Source organism: Muntiacus reevesi, chromosome 3 (genome assembly GCF_963930625.1).
Source record: "Muntiacus reevesi chromosome 3, mMunRee1.1, whole genome shotgun sequence".
NCBI classification, from domain to species: domain Eukaryota; kingdom Metazoa; phylum Chordata; class Mammalia; order Artiodactyla; family Cervidae; genus Muntiacus; species Muntiacus reevesi.
In genome coordinates, this window is record NC_089251.1 from 183701390 (window position 1) to 183725006 (window position 23617).

A 23617-nucleotide genomic window follows, 5' to 3' on the forward strand; every position below is an offset into this window, starting at 1 on the left:
TTGTAGATAAGCTTAAAATTTTTTTCTTTTGTTACAAATTATTTCAAACATATATGAAAGTACAGAGCATAATGAACCGCCTTGTACCCAGTAGCCAGTTTCAATAGTTATTAGCTCATCGCTGGTCATCCCCCTTCCCCAACCGCTTGGATTATTTTGAAGCAAATCCCAGACATTATGTCATGTCATCTGTGATACTTCAATATGTTTCTAAAATAATAACTAAAATGCCACATCACTCTTAAAAATAATGGATAAAGATTCCTTGATTTGATGCATTGATGGTCGGCTGGAAGCCACAGGTGAAAAGAGAATCAGGTCTGTCCAAGGCAGGGCTTTAGGCAAGTTCTCTCCAGATCCAACACGGTAGAGGCATCTACTGTCACTGTCAAGGTGGTCTCTTCCTGCTAAGGGGCTGGTGGCTGGGAGTTGAGGATTAGGGAGGGGAGGGAATAAGTTTGAAGCCAGCATTTCATGCCTGAAGCCAAGTAAAGCAGGGGTCTCCCATAGTCTGTAAGTTTCTTACTTCCCAAAGCAAATCTCATTTGATTTTAAATAATTCTGTACAAACTCCTCTGCTTTCAAACTGGTGGAATTTTATTGTATCTTTTCATTAACTTGAGGCATGGTTGGCAGTGTCGGCTTTTATGCAGACTGTGATTTCAGACAATCAGACAGCTCATCTAAGGGTGACAAGATGAGCTCCGTTTCTGAAATTTAATGTAGCACAGACACTCACACATATTTGAGAGAATTTGAGAGAATTTAGTATATTCTCTGCTCTCTTCCGACCTTCTCCCCCCCATTTTCCCCTTATTTGTTCCTACAAAAAGTCACTCCAATGGAAACCCCAATTTCCTTCTCTACTTCTCTACTTGTTAAACTTTGAATTAGTTTCTTTTTTTGTCTTAACTGAAAGTTGGAGCAATTTGGTTGCTCTAAAACATGAGTTATCAGCATTAAAGATATTGAACATCAATGGTTCAAACCTAAATAACTATTCCCCACTTGAAACCAAAGTGAATAAGAAGTCTAGCGTTCAGTGGTGAATCATGAGCAAGGAAATGAAGGATGATGCTGGAAACACTAAAGGACAAAGATCCCTGAGAAAGTATTCATACAAAGGGCACCTGAGGTAGGCTGCTCTTTCTTCTTTGAAAGCCTAAGTCAACTTAGAAGCAGTGGAAACTTCACCTGGAGGAGATAAGGAGTTTGGATTCAGAAATCTGACCCCCCGCCCCGAAAGTGCTGGAAAACTCGGCATTGTCTCCACAAAGCCCCCCATCCTGCTTAGGGAATATGCATACTTCCCCCATTAAAACTCATCTTTGGGTAAGTAGGGACAATGTCTGTGTTATTTGCTGCTGCATCCTTGATGCTGAGAACAATGCCTATCTCATGGTAGGGCAGAAACTATGTTATTGAGTCAAGTATTTACTTACTACTTAAATAATTATTAATTAATGGATACTGCTCAGCAGCCATCACTATTCCCTACTAAAGGGGTTATTCTACCAAGAGCTTGAAAGTTCAACTACCCAAGAGGAAAAAGAAACCAGCATGTATTTCTTCTTTTACCCCACTTTTACTCTTTTAAAAAATCTTTGAGTTTCTTGTGCTTTAATGTAAATCTTCTTGTTGCTAAAAACATGTGGTAAAAAAAAAAAAGTTTGATAAGAAAACTGATGTAGTGAATCATGGGCAAAGATGACTTAGTTTGATTAGATTTCCAAGAAGATATGGTGAAGATTTAACATAGTTCAATATGATTGTCCTTGTCTTCATCCTTTTAAGGATTTACTTGGTTTGTTGGGCTCAACATCTTTATCAGCTAGATTGCTGGAAACGGAGAGTGCAGATGGAAAAGAGGGAGGCAGGAACTGCTTGGGGGCCAGGGTGCCATGGACTGGGACGGCCGCAGAGGGTGGGAGGGAGCCCTGCAGAGAGGCCAAGCGGGCAGAGGGTATGAGGTCTACACCCGGGAGGCTACTCGAGGAGTTCCCATGAAGGGAGGAAAAGGGAAAATTAGCCAGAGATCCCACCTGCTTGAACCACCGCCAGGGGCCCTGATCACTGCAACTGCCAAGCCCGTTACTCAGAATCACTGGCAGCCCCTCTGCCCCCTCTGCCAGATGCCATTCAGGCCTCCTCCACTCACCTGCGAGAACCTTGCATAATTCCTCACCCTGCCTGTCCTCCGGCCCACCAACCTTCACTGTTCTGCCTTTTCTCAGCTAGCAAAGCTCCCAGGAAAAACAAGCTTCCACATTAAAGTGACTTAACTGACAATGTTTTTGAAATGATTCTTAATACTTATTCCTCTCAAATTATAATACACGAACAGGATGGATTCGTATTTACTTCAAGAAGCATGGTTAAAACCAAAAGGGGATCTTCGAGCGAGAGGATTCTGGTTTCCTCTCTTGTCCAGAGCTGTCGTCTCATTGAGGTGAACGCTGGCCACCCGGCCAGTCACACTCGCAACCATGACGCCGAAACGTTGCTTTCTAGGCTTCCTCCTCAGTGTCCTCCTGCCTGGAGTGGTAGGTAAGTGCTTCCTTTCGTCCTAATTTCTCACAGCCTTGTCATCAGAGTCTGCTCCAGGGGGCTGTTAGACATGGCAGGGGCGCCTTTCTGGGCTCTGTAAAAATTTCAGCTCTCTCCCGTCACAAATCGGCCAGAACAGACACGGGGTCAGTTTCCCAGTGTGTGAGGTCGCTTCAGTCGTGTCTGACTCTTTGTGACCCATGGACGGTAGCCCCACAGACTCCTCTGTCCATGGGGATTCTCCAGGCAGGAATGTTGGAGTGGCTTGCCACGCCCTCCTCCAGGGGATCTTCCCAACCCAGGGAGCAAACCCATGTCTCTGGCATCTCCTGTGTTGGCAGGCAGGTTCTTTGCTACTAGCACCCCCTGGGAAGCCCACAGTTTCCCTCTATAGCCTGAATAAATACATGCAGACTTCATGAATAGCTACTAAAGAGGAGGCACTCTAGTGGGTTCAAAAAACCCCACACAGGACAAATACACACCCTTCTCTGTCTCCTTAGCATTTCTTTCAACTTCAAGGGACAAGCAGCACTCCTAAACCAGACTGCCTGAATCTGGATTTCAACTCTGTCTCTTTATTATCTAGAAAAACTGGGCTGATTGGCTTAAGCCTCCTCTGCCTCGATTATTCCATCTGTAGAATGGGGATTGTAGGTCACTGTAAGGATTAAATGAGTTAAAAATATATGCAAGTGTTTAAGTACAGGGCCTAGCATAGGATAGATCATAAACAACATGTGAGAATTTGCTGTTGGCATTCACGGAGAATTCTTCAAGAGCAGAGAGCATCTTGTCACCCCAGCTTACCTCTGAGCAAAGCCAAGAGGGCCCCTGGTTAACAGATGTGTACCTTTCAGTATAAGTGGCTCAACTAACTTTCCCAGCATTCTACAGTTGCCCAGTGACTGATAATTTAAACACAACTCAAGCCTCCATTTCCCAGAAATGTGTGGATTTGAGTAGACTATGCCTTTGGTCTTTGGTCATACCAAGGATTCAATTAAAAGAATATGACAGGAATTCAAGTGCCACCAAAATGACCTTGGTGCTACATCTTACCGACCTTAAGCAAATCACACAACTTCTTTAGACGTCAGTTTTCCCATCTGTAAAATATACTAATAAAAGCACCTATCTTATTGGGTGGTTGTAAGAATGAAAAAAGAGATAAAGCTTTGCGCACGGTGCCTGATAGATGTTTAATGTTCAAAATATGTTTAAATATGAATGCCAGCCAGGAAGAGGAGGAAGAGGGCAAAAAGGAGTAATATCTTTGACTTCTCACTGCTCTGCTTCCTCCATTAAACCCTGTCCCCCCAGGCTTTGCTCTTGGTTTGCTGTAGCCGCTGAGAGGCAGGCTCTGGAGCCAGACAGCCTGGGAATAAAATCAGCCTCACTGTCTGCCACTTTGTCAGCTCTTTTAGTCCCCAAGGCTTGGATTTTGGTCTGTAAGAGAAAGACCATAATATTATCCTTTTCATAGGTGAACTGGGTGGATTCAATGAGTTCTTGCAGGTAAAAGACCTGCGGTGTTTTGCACAGAGGGCTTGTTATTTTCTTTGATGGTACTTACCAACGGTGCTACAAAATAAGAGAAGTCTGAAGACAGACGAGATTAAGGACACTGGACCATTTGTCCTCAGGATAGCAGATCAACTCTAGGCAGGATCTTTAGGAAACTGTGCCTATCACTTCCTATCAACTCCTGAAAACTGTCCAAGTTTCTATGTGCTAAATATGATCGATCCGATAGTGACTTGCGTGATCGAAACCAATCATGGCATTTGACTCTTTCCAAGTGATGTGTTCTTGTACTTTGGACGAAAGGAAGTCCAAAAAAGTAAAAAATAAGCAAAAACCAAATAAAAGCATTGACACTATGTGGTTGGTAAAAGTAAATACCTAAAGAAACAGCCTCATTCCTTAGAGAATAACACGTGTTTTATGTATTTGTTTACTTTTGGCTGTGCTGGGTCTTCCTCGCTGCTGGCAGGCTCTCTCTAGTTGCGGTGAGCAGGGGCGGCTGTCTAGGTGCAGCACGTGGGCCTCTCATTGTGACGGCTCCTTTGGCGAGGGGCAGGGGTCCTAGGGTATGCGGGCTGAGCAGCTGTGTACACGGGCTTCGTTGCCTCACAGCATGTGGGATCTTCCCAGGCCGGGGATCAAACCTGTGTCCCCTGCATTGGCTGGGGGATTCTTAGCCACTGGACCGCCAGGGAAGCCCCAAGAATAACAAATTTTGAAAGTTCAGAGCAGAGATCATAGGCGTCGGAATATTCACTTCCCTCTGAATGATATTTCAGCAAAGACTTGAAGGGGGTGAAGAAATGAGGCTTGTGGAAATCCAGAGAAGAGCATTCGAGGAAAAGGAGAGGGCCAACACGGAGACCTCAGATGGGGCCACGCCTGGCATGGTGGAGCAGGAGAAAGGAGGACGCTCTGAAGAAGTCAGGGGGCAAGTGATAGAAGATGAGGAAAAGACAGATGGGGGAGAGACATGCTTCCTGACTCCTGCTTCTGCCTGTCTCCTAGCCTTCAGCAGAAACGTTGGGGCTGTCAGGAAAGCAAACTTTAATTCTGCCTCTTTTAGGTTTTCAGCTGGGACTCCCTTCTATTTTTTTTTTTTTTTTTTTTTTTTTTGCTTACACAATGTTACATGACACATTTATTCAGTCAAAAAGTCAGCTTGGACTCCAGCCAAAAGATTAATAAAAGAAAAACAGTTTATTGATGCATATATATAGCACATCACTAGTGGGGAACTTAAATGAAGAGGAACTCAAAATGGCGTCTTAAAATCCCGGCTTCTGCAGCATCTTCAACAAAGAATGATATACCTGTGGAAACAGGACAGGACAAAGGAGAGCAGTTCCAGGCTTCCAAAGGTGGCAATCTGTGGGGAAGTAAATGCACGGGAGGAAACTAATGGAGTAAGTTTCATTTGCAGACTCTTCTAGTGTTTTCTTTCGGCTGGTAAGAGTCCGTCTCCAGTAAAAGTAAAAGAAGAATTTATATGCCAGCTTCCTTGGTGGCTCAGAGGGTAAAGAATCCGCCTGTAATGCAGGAGACCTGGGTTCAATCCTGGATTGGGGAGATCCTCTGGAGGAGGACACGGCAACCCATTCCAGTATTCTCGCCTGGAGAATTCCACGGACAAAAGGATCCTGGCGGGCTACAGTCAGGGGTCACAAAGAGTTGGACATGACTGAGCAACAGCATAGCCTAGCATTTAGGCAGAAAAGGGGGGATCAGGAGAGCTTTTACTGCATTTGCTGCTTCTCAGTTTTCTTCAGCTCAAAATAGTTTTCATGTCAAAGAGACATTTCTGGGGGTGATATATTCTGGTTTCCTTCAGACTCCAGAAAAAAAAAAAATTGTCAAAGATCTTTTATCTCCAGCAGACTAAAGACTGGTAGACTGAGCTCTCACGTCCCATGAATTGAGCAAGAAAGCGCAAACTGTGCCAGTATGAAATTATGCGCATTCCTGTCATGACCCCTGATGGGACTCCCCCCGGGGAATTTCCTGGCACGGGCAGTCTCCCTCCTTAGCCTGGACCAGTCACCTGAGCAATTGTGCTCGGGCACTTGGAGCCAGGATTCAGGCAGCTAAGAGGATCTACTCAGGAGTAGAACCAACCTACATGGAATAAAGCCAGGTCAACCAGAGAGGCAGAGGACAATGCGGCAGGACCTGGAGATGGAGGAAGAACCAGAGAAAGGAGGAATGAGTGCTAGGGTGAGGTCCTGGAGGCAGAACTGATCCCAGGCGAAAGCTTGAGGAGTGGCAATACAAGGCCTCTTAGGAAGATGGGCATCTCTGTCATTATATTTCATCACCACAAGGGACAGATCAAAACACAGTACCTTCTCACTGCTGTTACTTCCTCTCCAGTTTAGGAGTGATGTGGGAAATTATCACATATGTTTTTACAGTCTGGATCACAACTGTTTTGAGACTTTAGCACGCATCAAAATCCATCACATCAAAGATCCAAAATGTGGATTTCTGGGCTCCACTTTCTACCACCTGCTCTTATAGCAACTATTCCAAAGAATCCCAATGGAGATATTACTACACTGAAAGTTATGGCTAATGACAATGGTGCTTCTATCAATGCTCAGTTTTGTCTCTCTTCTTATTATTTTAGAAACTCAGCCAGCCAACGAGTCTCTGAAACCTCAACGAGTCCATTTTCAATCCCGAAATTTTCACAACATTTTGCACTGGCAGCCTGGGCGGGCCTGTCTTGGGAACAACAGTGTCTATTTTGTGCAATATAAAATGTAAGTAACCTGAGTCTCCTCCAGCGAGCAGATGGCTGCTGAGAGTTCATGTCCTAGAATGCAATGACGTGTCAGGGTCTGAGCTTTTGTCGGTTTCAGAAGGGTTGAGAAGAAGCAGAGATGGGGGCAGGAAAGTGTCTGCCCTGAAGGGGACACAAAATGCCTGATGATGTGCAGTCTGTGGAGGGAGGTACTTCATCCCTGGGAGACCCCACTGAGGCCTCACGGGCTCAGCCTTCAGCTTCACAATAGACTCTTACTGCACATTTGTCCACTAAGTGCTGGAAGAGATTTGTTTCGTATATAATAAGTACTCAATCTCAATTAAACTGATGCTATTGATAGTTGAAAAAGACCTTGTGGGACACATGCAAGTGGGTGTGTAAAGTATATTTTCAATTAAAAGTCTTTTTAAATTTAGAGTGAGTTTGCTATTTAGAAAAGTCCTTTTAAAACTGAATGCCTCCTGTAAGCATGGACACAAATTGGAACACACCACGACCTGTTCCTCCTGCATGATCTTCAGGCTAATTCTGATGGATCAATGCAAAAACTCAGATGTAATCGACTCCTTTCCAGGATTGAGGCCTGGGAACAGAAGTTTCTGATTTGAAGATGGCAGATTTTCCCCTTCGCACATCTTGCTCTGGGTGGGGTGGGGCGTTGGGGTACAAGGTGGGAGTTGAGGTTCTTCCTTCTCTTTCACAGATTGAGATGCTAGTTGAACATGAGGCAGGCAATATTACTGTTAAGCTTTTATGGTTTTCTATTAGTAATTCAGAAGATCAGATGCAGCTATGGACCAAAACGGCAGTTTTTGTGCCCTAAATTCATTCCTGTCTCTCTAGCATGGGATAGATTCAGGTCAAATTTTTCCATTAATCAATCTCTCAAACTTCAGAAGGACTATCTCCAAAAGTCTCTCAGGCTTGGTGGCTTTTTTCAGCATGTTTTGTGGAGCAGTTATAAACTTTATGAATCTTTATGATAAAAATTTCTCCACTTCTAAAATGGACTTGTGCATCTATTTTGGAAATGCTCCTTGCATATAGGAAGTGGGGATCGATGATCTTTTTATTCTTCCCCTTTAGGCAGTGTAAACATGTTCAAAATGAGCCTATTTGTGGTTCAATATGAACAGTGGATTAGAAGTTGTTTTACCATGAAATTAATGAAGATTAGACTTTAGGGCCCAATGGAAGAATTTCATAGTTCTAATTCCTTTTCTTAAATAGAGCTCCCAGACTTGTATAAAATTCAGAATATCTGGATCCCTTCCTACCCATGTGGTATTTTCAGTAGCACGGTGCAGATTTATATTTTTGAAATTTTTTGCTTTGGGTCTATCCAGTTCTCATGGATATACTGTTAGTATCTATCCCCTTTGGAATAGGACAAAAAATAAGGTATTGCACCAAAAAAAGAAGCCAGTCATTACAGCTAAATTTAGCTAGCAAAGACAATGTCTCATCAATAAATAAGAGTTAGAAAATATTAAACTGTGTTCAATATATGTTATTGGTTCTGCCCATATGGTATCTTTTGATATAATGAAACTATTCTCAACATATGGTTTGCAGAGTACAAATACCATCAATGTTCCTCTTTATATGACTATAGAATTATACTTCAAGTCCTTCAACAAATACTTTGGGGGCTTTTCTCCCCAGCATCTAATCCCTCCTCTGTTCCCACCATCACCTTATTGCATTTTCTCTGATCTGTGACTGGTAATCTTCCCTTTTGCTGTTACACCATCCCAGAGTGTTAGGCTGAATCACTGTATCTGGCTCTTTGACTCATTATCTTATCTTCTGGAGTTCTCCTCCCTCCCTCCCAGCCTCTAATTGCAAAACTCCTTAGCTAACCCTCACTACCACCCCTGCTCAGTTGTCAAAAAAGAGATTGACCGTAGGTGTTGGGTAAACATCACCTGAGATGAAAAGTGGTAGCAACTTCTCAGAACCAGCCACGTTACTCAACAGCAGGCTGATGAGAAGTGAGGAAAACCACAAAGCGCTGAAACCTCAGGAGCCTGAAGGACGTAGTCAAAAATGGAAGTTGGTTAGACACCAGCAGAAAAGCTTCCCTAGGTACTAAAAATCCAAAAACCCTTATGCTAGGGGTACAGAAGGTTATCAGGCTTGAATTGATCTTTCAACAAGATAGCACTTTGATTAACGAAAAGAAAAAAATTTTTAAAGAGACTTAAGAGCAACTGTCAACCTTCACAGGGGTGCTGATATTGGAGGACAAATGCCAACCAGTCTGAAAACTGAATAGGCTGGAAAAAAAACCTGAAGACCCCTCCAGTGCAATAAAGGAACTCAGATTTTTGTCTTTTTCTGTCTCTAGGTATGGAGAGAGACAGTGGAAAAATAAAGAGAACTGCTGGGGGATTCAAGAGTTCTTCTGTGACCTTACCAATGAAACGTCAGATATATGGGAGCCTTATTATGGGAGAGTGAGGACAACTCTGGCTGGGATCCACTCAGGCTGGACCATGACACAGCGGTTCACTCCATGGTGGGAAAGTGAGTTCCACTGCATTTCTTTGCATTTGCTTTCCCTGACCTTGAATAGCCCTCATGGAGCCTGGCTAGCTAGCTATCAGGCCCTGGGCTTTGCTGAGGTGCACACCATCATCTCATTTGATCTCATTCTCAGAACAACTCTAGCAGATGGGTTTTACTGTTCTCATTTACAGTCCAGAAAATCAAGGGACAGAGTCTTTGGAAGTAGCCCAGGCCTCACAGCCTGTATAAGCCAAGTCGGGATTCAAAATGGGCTGCATCTGATTACAGAGCTGACACTCCATCCTACTGCCAGGATGTTGCCGCCTAGAAAAAAAAGTATTTCTATATAGCAGAAAGGATTCATATTGCCCTTCCTAAGCACGAGGGTTACGTTCTTGAAAATACACATTAGGCAATTTTTCTATTGAGAAAATTAAGGCTTTTGGTTACCTCTCCAAAATAAGAGATCCAAAATGCTCTCTTGTATCCAGTTCTCAATAATGTTTGTTCCCCTTCTAATTTAGTCATAATCTCAGCATAATGTATTATAACTTATGATGAAAATTATTTAAAAATACTAACAGACCTCATATAAAATAATAGACAAAATGTATGAGAAAAATGTGTCTAAAGTGTATGTACTAAGATATGCATAACAAAACAAGAACGAAAATATGGATATTATAGTCCTCACAATGCAACTAGTCATGAAGCTGCAGTTAGTATTTACATCTTTTCCTCTCATGATTAACTCAACATTTGCTTTCTTTTCAGCCAGCAGCTCAGCCTTTCATTTTTCAGGAGTTTGTGTCCTTTGGCTCTTTCTTCTATTAGTTTAACATAGCCTACATTAATTTTTATCTCTGAATATAGGAGTTATATCAGAGGTGCCTCTTAGAATACCTAGCATATTTGACCCCAAAGTAAATATAACAACTCTATTTCACTTTGATAATTGGAACCAGTCACCCTAGACAACACAAGGATCTCTTTTCCTCCTTGTTGGTTAAATGGCATAAAAATCTCCCAACCGTTAAGAGGCAGCCTTAACTTCCAATTCTTCGAAACCATTGTTGTTATAACCCAGAAGAATGAAAGGATCAAGTGTGTGGGAAACAAACCATTTGATGAATCATTCACTGTGTTCAAAAGTGAGAATTGCCCCTCCATCTTTCACTTCGTATATCCTAGACCAGTGAATTCTGTCCATGGAAGAAATAGCACCATTTATTTGTCATATTTCATATGAATAGAATCACATAATATATGATCTTTTGTGACTGGCTTTTTTCATTTAGCATTTCATGTTTTCAAGATTCATTAATGTTGTAATGTATATTAGCGCTTCATTCCTTCTTGCTGCTGAAAACATTGTAGTGCCTGAATACACTGCATTTTTTTAACACTTTCCTCAGTTGATGCATATTTGTTTGAGTTATTTCCACCTTTATACTACTATGGAGTTCCTGCAAACTCTCATATACAAGCTTTTGGGTTGACATGTTTTAATTCTCTTAGGTATATACCTAGAAGTGGAATCACTTGGTCAACTTATAACTTTGTGTTTAATCATTTGAGAAAATGCTGTATTGTTTTCCAAAGCAGATGCATCATTTTCCATTCCCATCAGCAGAGTATGAGGGTTCCTGTTTCTCCACATCCTCAGCACCACTACCTAACTCTTTGATTATAGCAGTCCTAGTGGATATGAAGTGGTCTCTCATGTGATTTTGATTTGCATTTCCCTGATGATTAGTGATATTGAGCATCTTTTCATGTGTTTATTGGCCTTTGGCATATTTTCCTTGGAGCACTGTCTATTCAGACTCTTTGCTCATTTTGAAATTGAATGCTTTGTTTTTAATCACTGAGTTTGAAGGTTTTTTATGTATTATGGACAACAGTATCTTATCAGATATGTGATTTTCAAGTATGTTCTCCCATTATGTGTTTTCTTTTTGAGTTTTCTAGATGGCATCATTTGAAGCCCCAAGTGTTTAACTCTGATGAAGTCCAGTCCACTTATTTTTTCTCTTGTTGCTCATGCTTTTGGCATTATATCTCAGAATCCTTTGCCAAATCTAAGGCTATGAACACTTATCCTAAGTTTTCTTCTAAGAGTTTTATAGTTTAGCTCTTATATTTAAATCTTTGATCCATTTTGTGTTCACACAGTAGTATTCTGAGTCCCCAAGAATTACCAAGTCATGACCAACCTAGACAGCATATTAAAAAGCAGAGACGTTACTTTGCCAACAAAGGTCCTTCTAGTCGAGGCTATGGTTTTTCCAGTAGTCATGTATGTATGTGAGAGTTGTGAGAGTTGGACTATAAAGAAAGCTGAGTGCCAAAGAATTGATGCTTTTGGACTGTGGTGTTGGAGAAGACTCTTGAGAGTCCCTTGGACTGCAAGGAGATCAAACCAGTCAATCCTAAAAAAGGGAGGATAAATCTTAAAAGGAGACTGAAAAGAAACAGCCAAAGACGTAGGAGGAAATCAGGGGACTGCTTTATTTGTGAGTATCTCAAAGAGAGAGAAGTCAATGAATACAACAGAACTATGAGGACAAGTAACCTTAAATTGACCATTGTAACGCAATCGCAGTCCAGCGAAAGGGCTGATAATGGTCTCTGAGTCACAAAGTCCTCCATCATAGATCCCAGATCAGGAGCCCTTATGAAGTCTGTAAGTCAGATTCACTGGTATTCCTAGGTCAGTGCTTGAAATCATGTGCTTCATCTGTATGTAGGATCAAATAACACATTAGACGACCAGAATCTAAAATAATGAGTCGATACATTCCAAGGACGAGGTCTGTATGCACATGATTCAAGGAAAATTCTTCAACAGTCACAACTTGGGCCAGAAAGAACGAATATTACTAGGAGTAAATCAGTTACGCATATTGTGCTGTGCTGCGCTTAGCTGCTCAGTCGTGTCCGACTCTTTGTGACCACAAGGACTGTAGCCCCCCAGGCTCCTCTGCCATGGGGATTCTCTAGGCAAGAATACTGGAGTGGTTGCCATGCCCTCCTACAGGGGATCTTCCCAAAGTAGGGATCAAGCCCAGATCTCCCACATTGCAGGCAGATTCTTTACCGTCTGAGCCACCAGGGAAGCCCATGAATATTGGAGTGGGTAGTCTATCCCTTCTCCAGGGGATCTTCAAAACCCAGGAATCGAACAGGGGTCTCCTGCATTGCAGGCGTATTCTTTACCAGCTGGGCTACCAGGAAGCCCTATACATATCATACTGGTCTACAAAACTGACTCATGCTTCTCACCTTTCTTTTATTATTATTTTTTTTTTTGCTTTTCACCTTTCAAGTGATAGGCAGGAGGTCTATGTTCACCAGAATTTGGAGTATGAAAACCATAAACAGAATTAAATATCAACAACTTTGCATGATTAAAATGTAGACAAACAAGAATTCCTTCTTCAAGCAATTGGGCAAAGTTTCCAATATAGTTGAAAAGTGAATTAACCTTTTTTTGGTTACAAATTAAAATGAATCCCCATTTTCTAAGAGGCTTAGAAATTCTGAATATAATATACCACATTCTCTTAACTCTGTAGAGGAACATGAAAGAAAAGGAAGGAAATCCCCAGGTGCCAAAACAAAGCAGCTAGAAGCCAGTGAAGAAACAAAGTGAAGTCCCACTGCCCTGAGGACATTTGCCCAATTTAGTAACTAGTAGTAACTAGACCCTGGCAGGGGAAACCGCCATTCCTGGAACAGAAGACATGCCACAGCCAGCACAACGTGGGGAGTGTATTCCCAGAAAATCTTGCCCCCACAAAGGGCTACACTCTCAATAAAAGTGCAGGCGAGGAAAAAACCCTTTACAGAAACAAAGAAAGGTGTACATTTCAATCTTGACTGTTAGGAATCAAATGTTTCCTAAATTCAGAAAGTTTTGAGATTCAAATACATACAACCTTCATGTTCCAGAAAACACCACTTTGAGGCTGTACCAGGCTGATGGTGCCATGGATACCTTGCAGAAGCAAGTGCCCAAACCCAAGTTCAGAAGCAGCACGACACAGATGAGGTCATGTGATCCATGTCCATGGTGCCGCTCTGTAGAGTAACCACTGTCTGTTTAATGAAGGAGACTGGATCAATTGGAAAAATAAGAAATCTTGGTCTCCTACATCCCTCATTCTCAAAATCAAGTATGGCAGAATGAAAACAGTGAAACTTGGCAACTACAGACTGTGGGCCAAACTTGACCTGCTTCTGTTTCTATAAAATCACGTTCTGTTAGAGCAAAGTCACCCCCATTCATTCACACTTTGTTTGTGACTGCTTTCATGCTACAAAGGTAAAGTCAAGCAGGTACAACAGAGACATATATGGCTCATGTATGCATGTGTGTGCCCAGTCACTTCGGTCATGTCTGACTCTTTGGGACCTTATGGACTGTAGCCCCCCAGACTCCTCTGTCTATAGGTTTCTCGAGGCAAGAATACTGGAGTGGGTTGCCAAGCCCTCCTCTAGGGGATCTTCCCAATCCAGAGGTTGAACCCACATCTCTTATATTTCCTGCATTGGCAGGCAGGTTCTTTACCTACTGAGGCAGCTGGGAAGCCCCATATAGGGCCCACAAAGCCTAAATACCTATTATTTGGCCTTTTACAGAGAACTTTTGCTGACTTCTGTAAAATAACATGAGAATCCCTGATGGCTCAGGGAAAGCCCATGGACAGAGGAGCCTGGTGGGCTATAGTCCATGGGGTTGCAAGAGTTGCACACAACTTCAGCAACTAAACCACCACTGTAAAATTACATGGAAGAATATTTTTATGATTTGGAGATAGGTAGACCCCCAAAAGTACTAATGAAGAAGGAAATGACTGATCAATTGGACTATACTAAAATTATGAACTTCTGATTATCAAAATATAACGTTAGAATGATGAAAATGCAAGCCACAGAGAGAAAATATTCACAATGCATGTTTTCAAAAAAAAAGACTATATCCAGAATGTACAAAGAACTCTTACACATCAATAATAAGGGGCAAAAGACTTGAACAGTCTTTTCACAAAAGGGAACATTCAAATGGCCAATAAACATGAAATTCCACTAGTCAGCAGGGGAGTGCAACTTGAAAACACAATTAACTGGTACTACACACTTACTAGAATGACCAAAATTAAACTTTTTTAAATATAATAATGTCAAGTGAAAAAGAGAATCTTTCATATACTGCTGATGGGAATAAAAATGGTGTCTTTACTGTGGAGAAAATGTAAGGGTTTATAAAAGTTAAACATATATAAACTCTATCACCCAGAAATTTCACCCTTAGTTATAGTCCCAACAAAATTCTTGTTTTCCAAATTACATACAAAAGAATGTTCATGAAACTTTACTCAGAATATCCAAAAACTAAAAATAAACTAAGAGTCTGTGAATAACACAATGGATGAACCGTATTATTCATACAGTTAAATACCACACAGCAATAAAAAAAACAAATTCTTGATACATGCATCATGGATGGATATGTATGCATTAGACTGCCGAGGCCACCACAGCCAAGTACTACAGGCTAGGTGGCTCAGACAACGAAAGTTTATTTTCCTATAGTTCTGGAGGCTAGACATCCAAGATCAAGGTATCCACAGGTTTGGTTTCTTCTGAAGCCATTCTCCTTGACCACCTCACTCACTGTGTCCTTGCATGGTCAGCCCTCTGTATTCAATCTTATAAGGATTCCAGTCATACTGGATCAGGGCTCACCCATATGACTTCATTTTATCTTAACTGTGTTTTTTTTTAAGATCCTGTCTCCAAATACAGTCATATCTTGAGGTGCTAGGGTTAGGACTTCAACCTATGAGTCTGAGGTGGGGCATAATTCAGCCCATTAATTATATACATACAAATAGAAGTGAAAGAGTGAAACAAGCCAGACAGACAAAAAAAGTGTGTGTTGCATGATTCCGAAAACAAATGTACATGGCAATAATAGCTAGGACAATTGTGGTTATTCTCTGGGGTTAAGTAATTGGAGAAAACATGGAGTTTTCTGGGTGCTGATAATGTCCTTGTTCTTATCTGGGTGGTAGCTGTTCAGGGGTGTTTATCTGTAAAGATTTATTAACCATGTTTTCATGATTTATTTGCCTGCATCTGTCTTATAGGTTGATAAAAAAAAAAAGTTTATTTTAAGTTTAAAACTTCAAACCAAAGAAACAAAAATGAGTACCAACTTTCAACATGTGTTCACAATAAAAACACAAGGAAGCACATCACCACGAGCAAGTCTATAAGGAACAAGCACTTGGCTGGACCAACGCTTTAAGGATTTGTATTATTGAAAGCAGATAATAAAATAAATAAGTTTAAAGTAATAATAGAGGAGAATAAATATATAATCAAAGGACAAAATATTACTAAGACCAAATAGACTGGAAAGTACTCAAATAGAACTCATAGAAATAAAAATATATAATCAATGAAATTAAAATTTTTATTTTAGGAAGAGTTAAAGATCAGTTTTGGAGAAGGAAATGGCAACCCACTCCAGTATTCTTGCCTGGAGAATCCCGTGGAGAGAGGAGCCTGGTGGGCTACAGTCTATGGGGTCACAAAGAGTCGGACTTGACTGAAGCGACTTAGCATGCACACACTCAAAGATCAGTTTTGACATGCTGTTGTTCAGTTGCTAACTGGTCTCCAAGTCTTAAATTAATGGACCAGAAGACAGCTCTGAAGAAACCATTCAAAATACTGAGAAAAAAAGATGGAAAAATAAAAAAGAAATTAAGACATGGAAAAATCAAATAAGAAATAGTGACAGATATTGAACTGAAATTCTAGAATAAAAGCATAGGTATCCCGATCTCTATATTGATTTAAATATAAATCTATTGATCATGGCTTATTTTCAAGAATTATAAAAGATAGAAATTACAAACTAAAAACACATAATGAATGCTAAACAAGAAAACAACAACAAAATCAATTAATGAATTAATTCATTTAGAATAACTAAATGAATTTAACTTGCTAAATTAAATTAAACTGACCTTAAACCCTGCCCCCAAATAGTTAACCTGGGGGAAATTAAAGTGACAGTTTATTTGGTTTTCTTTCCTAGTTAATGATCATCTGGTTATTGACACCGAAATTCAAGAAACAAAAATTGTCTCTCAATCCTTCTTCAGCTACTCCATAGTATATAACATAGTTCCATTGAAATAATCTCGTACAAACAAGTCTTCAAATGATTTTAAAGCTGCTTTGAAATTTTACCTATTTAAGGACCTAGAAAATATTTGCCTTATGCTAAGAATATTCACCCAACTAACTTTTTATAGTTCATTTTCTGAAACAATCATTGCAGGCTGTGGAATTGATTGATAAATGATTGATAAGTGATTGATAAATGGCCTCTTAAAGCTGATTCAGAATACATCAGTCTTTGCAAATAAAAAACCATCTTCAACGAAACCTCTCAGATATTTATATTTTGAATGTCACCAGTATCCCTCCATGATAACTTTTGCCTGGTCCCTGAATTTAATAATGATTTGTTATTATGTGTTCATGTGAAATATTACATTTTGAGTGATTTGTCAAAATTTCCTATTCTTTCAGCAAAAATAGATCCTCCAGTCATGAGTATAACCCAAGTTAATGAATCTTTGTTGGTAAATCTCCATGCTCCCAACTTACCATACAGAGACCAAAAAGGGGGAAATGTATCAATGGAATACTATGAGCTAGTATATCGAGTCTTCGTAATTAACAATTCACTGGAAAAGGTAAGTTCAGATAGATAAATTTGGTATTTTTTTAAGTAATTTTCTAGCCATGAAACAGGTCCTGTCTTTTGCTACTCTATCCCCTCTCATTTTTCCTTACCTTTTTTTAGTTCCTTCTCCCTTTCACCCTCTTTGATAAGCAATTGATGGTTACCATCACCATCAGAATTGTGTGCATGCTTGCACCTTTTTGATCTCTCGGTTTCCATTTGATCTTTCCTGTATATCTAAAGATTGATATTAACAATATTCAATTCCATTTGATGGTCACAAATATTCATTTTTATGGAATCTTTACACACCTTTTAAAGTGGCTTTTGGATCAGAGCATTACATATTTGTGCCAATTTTGCCATGATATTACAATCTCCCATTGGTGCCTTTATTTTGGTCTGGTGGTTAACTAAATGTTCCCCTTTTTCATATTCATCTAAGACAGGGTTCTTTTGGCTGTAAAAACAACAGAAACCCACTCAAACTGGTTCAAATAGGAAAGTGGAGGGGAGAGGAGGATTTTTACCAGGAGCTAAAGATCAGTCTTAAGACAGCCAGAAACAAGAAATAAAGTGCTGCCAGGCTTTATAATGACTGGGAGAGAGAACTGGAGAAGTGGGTCACACGCCTACAGTTGTCTCCAAGTCCACTCCATTCTCACCACTGCGCAGCTCAAATTCTTAAAAAGAAACTCTGACCACGGGGGGCAGTCAGCGGACGCCACTCAGGAAGGAGCCGCGTGGCGCCTGCGCAGCCAGGTGACCCGTCCCTTCTGCCTGGGCACGCGGACTCGGGAGGTGGAGGGTGTGTCTGGGAGGAGGCTCTACCGCCCACCACTACTGTGGTCATGAACTGCTCGGTTTTATCAAACATAGAGCAGGCCGATGACTTACTGAAAGCTGTTTATCATCTCATTTTCCCCCTTGTGTGCAGGAGCGAAAGGTGTATGAAGGAGCTCACAGACTTGTTGAAATTAAAGTTCTCTCGCCTCACTCCGGTTACTGCGTAGTGGCTGAGATATACCAGCCCATGCTAGACAGAAAAAGCCAGAGAAGCCGAGAGAGATGCGTGGCAAGCCCTTGAAGTGCTCCGCAGAGTGCAGTTCAAAGCTCTCCGAGAATGGGAAGACTTGTTTTGAAGAATCTTATTGAAAGCCATTCTCATATTTTCTTTTTTTTTAATTGAAGTATAGGTGATTTACAATGTTACAATGTTAGTTTTTATATTTTCATAACACAGTGCTCATCATTATACTCAGGGACTTCTTTATTTAATAGTTCTTTCTTCTTTTATATTTTATTTGTAAATTAAATTTAAGCAGCACCTCTCCCCACCCCACCCCCAAAATCATCAGAATTTAAAGAGTCCGAGAACAAAGGACTCTCTGAAATACAGAAGTTTGTTTCTGACTCTAACATCTCTAACATAATCTCCATTCTTCCAAGTCTGCTAAATAAAAACTAAAGAACCAAAGAGGTGTAGGCATTTAAAAAAAAATGTTGCTGAATAAATTTTTAAAAATAGTTTTACAAACAAGTGATCCAGATAAATCCTTTTTCATTCTATTGACAGTTAACGTGACATAGGTAATTCAACTTTCACAAAGTGGAATTTTTACGTGAAGAAGTATTTTCCCATATGTTTCTATTTTATATGAATATACTTCAAAGACATTCATTTTCCATTATATAACTTTCCTACTTAATGAACCAATATTTTAAGTTCTACCCTATGTAAATAAGAATGGTATTTTTAAAAACTTCTCACAATCTCTGGATTAATATCTAAATAGTTTATCAACAATAGCATCTAAATACCAAAGAAAGCCTACTCAATACAACTTCCCTCATTTAGCACATACTCACATTAATATTCAGAGAAGGCAATGGCACCCCACTCTAGTACTCTTGCCTGGAAAATCCCATGGATGGAGGGGCCTGGTAGGTTGCAGTCCATGCCGTCACTAGGAGTCAGACACGACTGAGCAACTTCACTTTCACTTTTAACTTTCATGCATTGGAGAAGGAAATGGCAACCCACTCCAGTATTCTTGCTTGGAGAATCCCAGGGACGGGGGAACCTGGTGGGCTGCTGTCTATGGGGTTGCACAGAGTTGGACACAACTGAAGTGACTTAGCAGCAGCAGCAGCATATTAATATTTTTTTCTGTTTTTGTTTTCATTTTTAATACTGCCTGAGAAGAGTATATCCTTATTCTCAAAATCAGGTATAATAATTTTTAGCAACAAGTTAAAAAATAATTCCTAACTCTAATTTATACCACACTCATTACCCAGTCCTTCCAGTGAAGGGTCTCCTGCCAGTGGGATCTTCATTATCTCTGCATACAAGGATCTTTTGAATGACAATTTGACTGGGGACATAGGGGATGGTTGGGGACCAGGTAGAGAAGTTGGCTTGCAGCTGAAAGAATAGCATGGATGGTGGGTGGAGCTGGTGCTGACAGAGATTGTAGGGCCATTAAAGCCCCCCAACAACCTTCTAACAGCTCCATGTCCCCAGTGAGTAAAGGTCTATGACCTTGGGCTCAAGTGACCTTCCCCACTTTGGGCTCAGCCTTGCATATGTGTTTAAGGTTGTCTTTCTTGTGAAACATGAATTGGAGAACCTTTATACAATTTCTCATAAACATTGTTCAAAATGTAACAGAAGTATAGAGTTTCTGGTTTTACACAGTTACATGTATGCATGTATGCTCAGTTGTGTCCAACTCTGCAACCCTGCTGGACTGTAGCCTGCCAGACTCCTCTCTCCATGGAATTTCCCAGGCAAGAATACTGGATTGGGTTGCCATTTCCTACTCCAGGGAACTTCCCGACCCAGGGATTGAACCTGTGTCTCTTGAGTCTCCTACATTGGCAGGCAGAGTCTTTACCACTGAGCCACCTAGACAATAATAAACATTAGAAAGTATTCAGAAATGCAAGGAGGGAGATAGTAAGAGAGAAAGCTAGAGAATTAGCCTCACTGCTTTTCTATAAAGTTATAAAAAGTGAATTTGAGCATACATCTCAAAAGAAAAGTTACTTTAATCTGTGTTTTTGAATTATGCTTTTTTGGGGGGCTTACTGTCCTTTTGAGGGGCAATTAACAGCAATGGGATGGGTTGGGAGTAAGGATTACACATGGCCAACAGCATTTAAGTTTTTGAAGTTCAATAGTCTTAAGGTCTAGCTTTAAAAGGTTATGATTGCCTCGTGAAAGTTATTAGGTAGAATCAAGTTTTGTTTCATGTTTGCTATACTTTGTTTTTGCTTTCATGCTTAGGCATATGACTTGGGCATTCTTAAGCAACTATAAAATACCTTGTAACAAAAGATAAGTGTCATATTCTTCATTGTATTAGGAATATATTGTCACACTATTTCAATCAATAAACTTTTTTATAATCTTGTCTCTGTATTAATTCCTTCACAGTTACAAAAAAAAAAAACACATCCATACACAAAAAGAAAGTAGGTAGTCTTAACATAACATTATGTACAAACTAAATTCCTCTCTTTTGCTCAGTGCTCAGTTGCTCAATCGTGTCTGACTCTTTGTGACCCCCTAGACTGTAGCCCTCCAGGCTCCTCTGTCCATGGAATTTTCCACTTAAGAATTCTGGAGTGAGTTGGCATTTCCTGCTCCAGGGGGATCTTCCTGACCCAGGAATTGAACCCACACCTCTTGTGTCTTCTGCACTGGCAAATGGATACTTTACCACTGAGCCACCTTCCTTTTAATTCCATGGGCCTGCCCAAGACACTCATTGTGATGCCAACTTAGCAGAGTCAGAACTGCTATCCTCCTCCACCTGGAGTGGCCATTCTTTGCCCTGGAAGGAGGCATTACACCAACTCCTAGCATTCCGCAGTCTGGGGATCAAAGTAACAGTTCAGACATGCATCATACAGTGTAATCAGCACTTCCTTGTCCTCTTCCACACTCACGTCTTCATTACATTGAGCACTCAAGCTTCCAGAAGAATCCTGATGCTGCTCCACTGGCTGTTGACTGGGAGGAGCAATCAGGGGGCTCAGCATACTTAACCAGTCTCCGTTATGTTGGAGGGTCTCCTGTGGAGACATGGGTCAGCAGCAACTCACCTCGGGGACAGCGGCACCAGCAGCAGCAGTCCTGGGAGGTGCCCCTGGGCACAAGCTCTCCTAGAGATGGCCAACAATCCCACCATAGAGTCTGCAGACTCCAGGGCTCAATAAATCCATTTTTTAAATTAATTTTTATTGGAGTATAGTTACTTTACCAAGTTGTGTTAGTTTCTACTTATAGCAAAATGAGTCAACTATATATGTACATATATCCTTTTCAATAAATCTTTTAAATTTTTTGCTTTGCATTTTGAAATATCTATTATTTGGGCTTTTGAAGGATAGACTTGTGAAGTCTGTCAGATGAAATCCTAATTAGACTTGTTAGACCCACACTAAGTCCCAGCCAGAAAGGAGCAAATGTTTTGAGCAGGACTTGAGGCATTCATTGATCTTGAAAAATAAAAGTGAAAATGTTAGTTGCCCAGTCACACCCGACTCTTTGCAAACCCATGCACTGTAGCCCGCCAGGCTCCTCTATCCATGGAATTATCCAGGCAAGAATATTGGAGTGGGTTGCCATTTCCTTCTCCAGGGGATCTTTCCAACCCAGGATCAAATCCCAGTCTCCTGCATTGGAGGCAGATTCTTTATCATCTGAGCCACTAGGGAATCTCATCACTGATCTCGCCCTATGATCAAATGGCAATTCTACACTTCCAGGCTCTCAGGCCAAAAACTCTGGGGCCATCTTTGCTTCCCCCGTTTCAGTCACATCCCATATTCAATCTGTCAGGAAATTCTCTTGGATCTAAACTCCAAAATACAACATTTCTCACAACTACCTTATTCCAGGCCAACATCCTTTCTCATCTGGATGATTTCTAGAGCCACCTGGCTAGTCTTCCTCTTTGCTCTCATCTGGTCTCAGCAGGGTAGCTGGGTGATCTTCTGAACATAAATCAGGTCATGTCACTCTTCTCCTAATCCTCCAGTGCTTCCCCATCTCATATAGGTAAAAAAACCCAAAGTTCTTCTCATGGCCGCCTAGACCCTGGATGATCTAATTCCTTTGCTCATAATCTCTCAGACTTCATTTTCTGATTTCTGCTATTCTCACACTGCTCCAGCACACTGACTCCACTGCTTGGCCCTCGAATGAAAATGCTCTGGCCCCGGGGCCTCTATGCCAGCTGCTTCCTGGAGAGTTGTGCTAGAAATCCATAAGCTCATGCCCTCACCTCCAGCAAGTATTTACTGGAAGGCTGCATGACCAGTTAGGTTTCCCTCACCATTCAATCTAAAGTTGCAAAATGCCCATTATCATTCTCTCTACTCCTCATTTTCCCCCCTCAGCATTTCAACCACTTGATGCACTGTAGTTTACTTATTCATCTTGTTCGTTGCTTGTCTTTCCCTCCTCCACTAGGGCTGTTATTTGGTTTGGTTTGGTTTGGTTTGGTTCCCACCGCTGTCTCTTCATTCTCTAGAACAGAACCAATGCACAGCAGATGCTTCATTTATATTTGTCAATAATTTAATGAAACAAGAGTAGAACCACTGAGATCATGGGAGAAGTGGTAAGGAGGACAGCAGGGGGTGGTTTTCTTATCCTTTTGTACAAGCTCCCGCCTATCCTCCTTCATAAGTTAGTGTGAGAGAGCAAGCCACTCTTTACAAAGTTGCAATGATGAGGATAAGCAGAGAACAGTTTGTGGGCAGCTCTGAGCAGAGACCTCTCCTGGAGTCATTGTTTCTTCTTCCAACTGAGTGTCATTTCCTAGGCATTGTTTGTTCTCCTTGGATAGTGGTCAAGCCCAGAAGTCCCCTCCCAGATTTTCTCTAAAAGGATGGAAGGAGAGACATTGGGAATGTGAAAAAGGCATGCCCACTTTGGTTTTTTTTTTTTTTCTTTATTTTTTGAATTTATTATTTATTTACTTTTTACTGCACTGGGTCTTCGTTGCTGCTGAGGCTTTTCTCTAACTGTAGAGAGTGAGGGCTCGTCTCTAGTTGTGGTGTATGGGTTTCGCATTGTGGTGGCTTTTCATTGCGATGGCTTCTCTTGTTGCAGAGCACGGGCTCTCGGCACACAGGCCTCAGTAGTTGCGCTACACTGGCTTAGTAGCCTTGCGGTATGTGGAATCTTCTCGGACCAGGGATTGAACTTGTGTCCTCTGCATTGGCAGATGGAGTCTTAACCACTGGACCACCAAAGAAGTCCCTAGATGTCCTTTTTATTTTTTTTTTTTCCATTTATTTGTATTAGTTGGAGGCTAATTACTTTACAATATTGTAGTGGTTTTTGCCATACACTGACATGAATCAGCCATGGATTTCCATGTGTTCCCCATCCCGATCCCCCCTCCCGCCTCCCTCTCCATCTTATCCCTCTGGGTCTTCCCAGTGCACCAGGCCCGAGCACTTGTCTCATGTGG

The 23617-nt window shown here is 41.1% G+C and overlaps 1 protein-coding gene across 1 annotated transcript; it reads left to right on the plus strand.

Annotated features, from left to right (window-relative positions):
• Positions 1-2486: 2486 nt before the first annotated feature.
• Positions 2487-18210, plus strand: IL22RA2 (interleukin 22 receptor subunit alpha 2). Its single transcript, XM_065927767.1, has 5 exons — positions 2487-2547; positions 6701-6836; positions 9192-9370; positions 16967-17133; positions 18061-18210. Exons 1-5 carry the CDS (start codon positions 2487-2489, stop codon positions 18208-18210), a joined length of 693 nt encoding a protein of 230 aa, XP_065783839.1.
• Positions 18211-23617: the final 5407 nt, after the last annotated feature.

Bases quoted from the DNA above. Each gene is read 5' to 3' on its own strand.
- IL22RA2 (XM_065927767.1), top strand. From the start codon at position 2,487: ATGACGCCGAAACGTTGCTTTCTAGGCTTCCTCCTCAGTGTCCTCCTG. The intron at 9,371-16,966 runs GTGAGTTCCACT...CTATTCTTTCAG, and splicing joins GTTCACTCCATGGTGGGAAA to CAAAAATAGATCCTCCAGTC. The intron at 17,134-18,060 runs GTAAGTTCAGAT...CCTTGTGTGCAG, and splicing joins TTAACAATTCACTGGAAAAG to GAGCGAAAGGTGTATGAAGG.